The sequence below is a fragment of the Ahaetulla prasina genome, chromosome 3 (genome assembly GCF_028640845.1).
Source record: "Ahaetulla prasina isolate Xishuangbanna chromosome 3, ASM2864084v1, whole genome shotgun sequence".
Classification (NCBI taxonomy): Eukaryota; Metazoa; Chordata; class Lepidosauria; order Squamata; family Colubridae; genus Ahaetulla; species Ahaetulla prasina.
This window is the reverse complement of record NC_080541.1, coordinates 107,460,441-107,468,070: the sequence shown is the minus strand read 5'-3', so window position 1 is coordinate 107,468,070 and position 7,630 is coordinate 107,460,441. Positions and strand designations below refer to the sequence as shown.

At 37.0% G+C, this 7,630-nt stretch overlaps 1 protein-coding gene across 9 annotated transcripts in view; it reads right to left on the bottom strand.

Moving 5' to 3' along the window:
• Window positions 1–694: 694 nt before the first annotated feature.
• The window catches only part of AFAP1 (actin filament associated protein 1), a 62,837-nt gene continuing 55,901 nt past the window's right edge, over window positions 695–7,630 (bottom strand). For all 9 annotated transcript variants that reach the window (XM_058177991.1, XM_058177995.1, XM_058177994.1 and 6 more), the window contains one exon: window positions 695–6,493. In XM_058177991.1, coding sequence (XP_058033974.1) covers window positions 6,467–6,493 — 27 coding nt within the window. In that variant the 3' untranslated portion in view covers window positions 695–6,466. The remainder of the gene's footprint in view (window positions 6,494–7,630) is intronic.

Sequence of the window (7,630 nt, the reverse complement as noted above, 5' to 3'; positions counted from 1 at the left end):
TCTACTGTTTCATCTCTCGGAAAATTATTTTTACACAAACAGCAGGAGATGATGTCCGGGGTGGTGGTGGTAAGAGCATGAATGAAGATTGATAAATCAGATTAAATAATCCTGTTCCACACCAGTGCTTATTCTTTCCTGCAGTTAAGTTAATCTCTCAAGTGTAACCTCTAAAGAATGAGAAGGCAACAGGATGCATTCTTAATAGCATCAATTAAGACACAGATAATCCATTTCCTATGTTTCTATATTTGGAATTTGTGTTTATAAAGGTATACTATCTCCAAAGTGAAATTAAATTGGAGGTATAATTAATACACTATTTAATACCGCTCACTGTTGGAATCATTGTCCAAGTTGTGCTTGAACTAAAAAGTGTATTGTGGGCACCATGAGGAGCAAAGATCCCCTACTGGCAGGAGTTAGCCAGTCCCATATGTTTCTCTCCCATAGACAGGGACAGAAAAGTATACTATCCAGGTTCATAAAAAGCCTCACCTGTTTACCTCCCATGTGTAATAGCACCATTACAGAGATCATACCAAATTGTCACAGGAGAAAGTTACAATCCAGATGTATCAGTGAAAGAAGAAAGAGAAAAAGGCATAAATAGCCTAGATAAAACATTTTCATAGCACATCAAGCAGTAAGAAGTTGTGCAAAATATTAAAAAAAGAATTCTGACAAACAAATGCTGGTTTTTCACCATTTTTCTTTATTAATAATAAGTAAATGTTACACCAAAAAGGTGCCTGTCATAACATTTGGGGGACAAAAAGGTAAAAATAATTAAATCATAGCTAATGAGGCCTAAGTTTCTCGTGGGCATTTTTTTTTTCATTTGGAATTTATTTATAAAGGTGTTTTTTTTCTCCAAAGTTAAACTGCAGGTTTAATTAATTCAGCATTTAATTTCTAACAGCTGAACATTGACAAACACAGGAAAAACATTAAGCAGTATAATAAAATACAACAGGAGACATAAAATAAATATTGAGAGAACGCTTCCTCTTGTTGATACGTTTTGCCTGCTTGGAGAACTGAAATAGGTTTTCATTTAAAAATACAGTAGGAAATTACAGTTTTAATATATGAATATTTTGGATTAGACAATTCTGATTAATTGGTAGGTGCAGTAAGTAATATTAGAAGACTGATATAAAATTAGTATTAAAATGTTGCAAATATATTGGTTTTTTTTAAAAAAAAACTGCCCATTCCCCAAATACATTGAAATTATACTCATATCCTAACCCTATGACTTCAAATATGATTTCCTAACAAAAATTTAAACAATACCATTGCAACTTAAATCTGTAAAATGTCCCTGTACAGTATTGTAGAAATGTATATAAAACTTTTAAAAAATTGCTGGGAGCACTATTGCCAAGGCAGCCTGATGAATGAGTTCATAAAGCTTTCCTACTTATGAACAGAAGCCTGCAAAAGGATAGTAAAATGCATGATGGGAAAAAAGAATGGACCAGTGAAATATATTTTATGTATACACCATACCTTTACCCCTGGAACAGGGGTGTCAAACTCACCTCGTCACATATCACAACTTTTTCCCCCTTTGCTAAATCAGGCGTGGGTGTGGCCAGCACGTGACGTATCTGGCCCACGGGCCGCGGGTTTGACAGCTCTGCCCTAGAAGATGCTATATTGCTCCTCTGGTCTCAAGATTAAAATGTTCTGTGCCAATTTTTTTTCTTAGAACAACAAAGTGTAAACACACACAAAATTGAAACCAAACAAGCAATATAGCAAAGAGAGAGAAACTAGATTGCAAATTTAATTCAATTTTATAGGTCTTCTGGAAATGCTTAGGCAAGCAAGAGCATTAAGTATGATTCCAACAAGTGAAAGTCAAAGTATCTTTAAAATGTCTACAACTGTTTTAGAGTAAGGCCACTGGAGCAACATAACAGGCTCATCTCTCATGCTGGGTCTGACATCCTTGGGGTTAAATTTAGCACAGGCCTAGGGAATCCATTGTCTTCTGATGCTACTGAACTAAAAACCTAACAACAAGGCTAGCTAGAGTTGCTGGAAGCTGTAGGTCAACAACATCTGGAGAGTCACGGGTTCCCCAGTCATATTGCCAGCTTAAAAAAAGATGAAATGATAGCAACTACCATTCAAAATGCACCCTATGCTCAAAATAATATTCATAAAGATAAAATTGCACATATCTGATAAAATTATTCTACCGTGTTTCCCAAAAAATAAGACCTGGTCTTTTATTTTTGGCCCCAAAATAACACCTGGTCTTATTTTCAGGGGAAGTCTTACCCACTTACCTTAGGAGCATCGCAGTCATGTCTCCCATGCCCCGACACCTGTTATGGTGCTGCCTGACTTCTTCTGCAGCCACTTGCAGCCATGCACCACATGGCCCGTTGCGCCAGTGGCGCTGCTTGTGGCAGCAGGCTGCATGACATGCTGTTTGTTGCACATGCAAGCAGTGACACTGGCCCAATGAGTCTCGCCATGAGAGGTGGCACCAGCGCAATGTGCCATGTGGCATACAGCTGCAGAAGTCAGGCAATGGTGCAATAGGTGTCAGAGCGCAGGAGGCCTGGCTGCAGCAATCCTAAATTAAGTAGGTGCATGGTGCAGCTCCATCCCCCAACCCTCCCCTAGCTTGCACCTCATCCCACTTTGTACAACCAGATGGTGGGCAGGGCTTAACTAGGTTTTTTTTGGGGGGGGGTAGGGCTTATATTAGGTGGAGGTGTGAAAACTGGGCTAGGGCTTGTTTTTGGGGTAGGTCATATTTTCGGGGAAACACAGTAATTATTTTCTTTGTTATGCTGTATGTGGTAGACATCATAAAAGAAATCACTTCCTTACTAAACATCTGTTGATTAGAACTAAATCTAGATTCATAAATATGTACATCCATAAATTAAACATTTATTCAAACATATAAATAAATTAGTTTCAAATAATTTTCCTGAACAAAATAACTTTTGTTTAAAACTTCCTTTCAGTAAAGATCAATGGGCTATTGAAGATATTTCAGCACACTGCACTTTGCCAACCCTGTCAAATAGACAAAATATCCTGACAACTATTAGAAGCAGTAGCAGTGGAAAAATTGTATTATCAAGCATGTAAAGTCAGGGCTATACCCCATTTATGGAATGCTTATTCCCCTTCATCTTTCTGGCATAAACAAGAAGATAGTGCTACAACCAATTGCATATAGAGTTCCTCACTGGCACACAAATATAGGCTGTTTTCTATGCTAATTCCTTCCCAAGCATAGTGCTGCTCTCAAGTTTTTAATAAAACAGAAACAAGGATTCATTGGGAATTAGCCCTAGCCTGCACAGAAGATTCAAGACAGCTAGTAAGTAGGGCTATACTTTTGGATGGATTTTTCAGGCAGATGCAGAGCATATAAAGCTCACACCCATTTTTGGAAAACTATTTCCAATGGCACATGCTATTTAAAATTAAACGTATCTTTATAAATTAAATCTTCAAGGAAACAATACAGTGAGTCATAAATGAAGTGATGTATAAGCACACTATGCTTACTGATACTGCGCTGTATATCCCATGTTGATTTCATTCTCTGCATCAGTTTGAGATAAATGATATGCATGAAAACAACTGTCCCTACAGCTCTGGAAAATTGTTTACTTTTGATTATGACTGGACTCCCAAAGATCAGTTGCTAATTCATCTTCCTGACACAGCCTTTCTTGTAGAAAATGAAAAAGTCAATCTATCATCAAGGTGTGTAAAAATCTATAATTTCTTTACAAACACCCCATGAGCATTATGGAAGCTAGAATAATTTATGGATGTCTGTAACATCTGGAACTTAAATGCAAACATTAATCCTTAATAAAAGTCACCAAAGGCAAGATGAATCTTCTCAGATATGGTGGTTATCACCCAAGGACATTTTAATATGCTTTTTTCCTAAATTCAGGCAGTTGAATTTCATGGCAGCCCAGTATTTGTTTATTTTAACTGTATGCTGTTTTCCCATGCAATTTTCTCAAAATAGCTTGGGTGCCTTTGAATCATTCTTTGACTCCTGATGATTGCCTGGAGTAGTCTCTGCAGTTTCCTTGGCAAGGTTTTTTCAGAAGTGGTTTGTCACTGCTTCCTTCTTAAGGCTGAGAGTGTGACAGACCCAAGGTCAGTCATTTGCTATAGGGCCTTTGTGCCTATAGCAAAATAAAATTCACAGTCTCTCAGTTCATAGTCTGATGTGTTAACTACTACACCAAAGTAGCTCTCCACAATTAAATTATAATAAATTAAAAAAATAATCATCTAAAGAATAACTATTTGTACAGGAAAGGCCTAAAACATTTATAGGTCTTCAGCAAAGGCTTAATAAACCCAATACCAGCAGAGGAGGAGAGCATTATAAAGAACAGGTATCTCAGAATTTTTTTTTTTTAAAAGCAACTTATTAGAGACTTAGCAAGATCAGGATAAAAAAAGCTACCTCCATCCTGAAGCTGTGGTTGGACATGGCAAGCTGAAAATCTTTAGTTCTTTAGTTTAGTTATGACCTGCAGTTTGTGGACGTGAAGAACGCAGGCAGTACAAAGAATAAATGTCACGTCCAAATGCAGAGTTGGAGATTTAACTACAAAAAGGGATTGATGCCCAAAGCATTCTGCCTTCCCCAAGCAGTTCTCCTCTTAGGTGCTTTAAAAATAAATGCATTTTTGACTTAGACTTTAATTCTTCAAGTTGTCACGTGTTATAAAGTGAGAGGTACAGGTGCATAAAGAAATAGTCACTAGTTTAGAGTGCTTTGGTCTCTGTTCTCACAAGTAACGTTAGTTGTGGATCCTGCCATTTTGCAAGTTTCTACCTACTCTAACTCAAACACAAGAGATATGGTTGCAGAAACAGAGGGCACAGAGCCAACTCTGGCTATTTTGTCACTTACTCAGAACTTCCTATCAGCAGCAGCTTCTTGTAAGGACTTTCTACTTCAATATGACAGGGAGGAGAACAAAGGAAAAAACACTGAACATCTCCAGCCATGATTTTTGTCACGACTCTTGGATAATAAAGAGAATTGAAAAGGGGAGAAAGGGATGCAAAAGCATTGCAAATCTATTTACTATCTGATGGAGGATTTCTCTGTCCAGCTGTGTTGCATCCTATGCCAGATGATATTGGAGCAGCCCATATGCACAGAAGGGAATAGTGGAACTCTACCTGAAGAGATATTTTACATTTTCTTTGAAGATGGAAAGACAATAATGAAAAGGTATATAGACTATCTCAAGCATTGTAAGTACTTCACAAATACTATCTCAGTAAGTCTGCAACGGTGGAGTTCCTGTGCTGAAAATGGTGCTTGGAAACGAAGACACAGATCCACCCTGGGTTCCCCAATGCTTTCCAGCTGGGCGCTTCCTAACTCACAATTCAGATTCGTGTCCTAAACCAGTTACAGCAGGAAAAGAATGTCTTTTTAAAACAAACTTTACATTGTTGCTTTACAATACTCTGTCTTTTTAATAGACAACAGATTTTAGAAATAACACCGCCATTTCTTTTTTTGGGGAAACATTCATTAGAGAAACATTCATTTATTAGAGAAAGAAAGTAGCAATTTTAAGGAGTATTAATTTAAAATTAACAAACTTAAATATTTTTGGGTACTTTTTGGATTTTTTAATCCAAATTTATCTTTTTGTTTTGAAAAGTTTTAGAATACAATGATGGCTTATTTGCTATTCTGATTCTTTCATAAATTGCTTGAAAACATCAGCCTTTATATTGTGAAGCTTTTTTGTATCTGTAAAGTGGCACCCATTGCTATTTAATTTTTGAAAATAAAATAACATTCTTAAAAAACATTTCAAAACAAGCTAGCAAATAAATACATTTTTTTTTTAAAAAGTTTAAAACAGACCAGTATTATTACATGGGTTTGGAAGATGTTTTTCTATTTGCTCCAATCACACACCCTAGTTGAGAATTTAGTCCTTCTCTAATCTCTAGTCACCATGGAAAACAGCAGTTGTGTAATTTCTGCAAAGACTACAGCTTTCCATTCTTCTTTTGTATGAAATTCATAAGCCTTGAATTAATATTACATTCATACAGCAGGGTTTTAAGAAGTCAAGATTGGATTTCATATCTAATAATTAAAATGTATCTAACACTATTCCAAATGGGTACTGAAACATGCCAATCTCCATTTCCATCCAACACAATTGCTAGTGCTAGTTTTACCTGATCCATCTACATAATCATTTAAACTGTTCCTTTCATATTTTAAGTGAGTAAATAATCACTGCATTTGAAATGACACATTCAAGAAGGCCCCCCTTTTAAGCTGCATTAAGCATACTGACCATTCACTAAACAGAATTGACAACCCATTAATACCCCATGTGCAGATTAATCTTCCTTAGTCCATCTTGAGTCAAGAGTCCCAAAGCAGAATTCTAATAGCAATTGTACTTCTTTATGTTCCATTTTTCATCTCCCACTCCTAGAAAGAATGAAAAAGAAAATGTAAATATAATTACAAACATACATATATTCATATCAGCTGAGTCAAATATTATGCACCAATTGGATTAAAAAACAAGATAACTCCAGAAAGATATTCCAAACCTTCGCAAATTCTAAGGGCTTCAACTAGCATAATTGCTTAGCCAGCATGGCCATCCAGCAAAGTTGGGATGCCCCACTGTAGCGTCTCAGAATCTTACTGACTCAAAAAATAATGATGATGATGAAATCAGAACCTGTATAATGTATGAAATAAAATCTTGCAACTAGGAGTCAAATCAGGAAGAAGATAAACATGAACATCTTATTAAGATGGAAAAGAAATATTAAGCCGGTAGTCCTCACTTAGGAACCACAATTGGGACTTGGGACCAACAGTTCTGTCATTAAGGGAAATGGTCTTGGAAAATCATATGACTATAACTGTGCTTCCCTCTTTGGGATCTTCACATTATGCTATGGGCTGGAATAGCCAGCTTAAAACTGACAAGTCTAATCAGTTTTGCACCTTCAGCTTTTGTCTGCTTCCTAGCCACTCCCACCCCAGCAGGGGATAATTAACAGGAAAGGAATTAATGTTTGTATTTACATTCATTGGAGAAGAAGGGAATACAAGAGAGTAAGCAGGCACACAATGGGGAATATATATCAAAATCAATGCTCTGGTGCCAGCATCCCTGAGGGTGCTATGCAAACAGTCTAGTGTATTCCCCACTGTCTCCCTGCTTATTCTCTTGTAAACCCTCCCTTTCAAAGTATCCTGTGAGGAGGGGTGGCTAGATCAAGCCAAGAGATTGCCTACAGAAATAATTTGTGCTCTGCAAAGGGGAAGGAGAAGAAAAAGTTGTTTCTGTAGGTAATCTCTTTTGTGCCTTATTCATCTCCTACTCCGTGTGGAAAGATTGGAGAAAGAGAGTAAGCAGGCACACTGTGGGGAATACACTGGACTATTTGTATAGCATGCTCAGGGCTGTTGATGCCACCACATTCTTTTCATTGTGCATTTCCTATGGTGTGCCTGCTTACTCTTTTATAATTCTTCCCAATCTCTCACCTTTGCAAGGGGGTGGGGAAAGAAAAATAACAAGTCAGGCACAGGACAACATGTACTAAT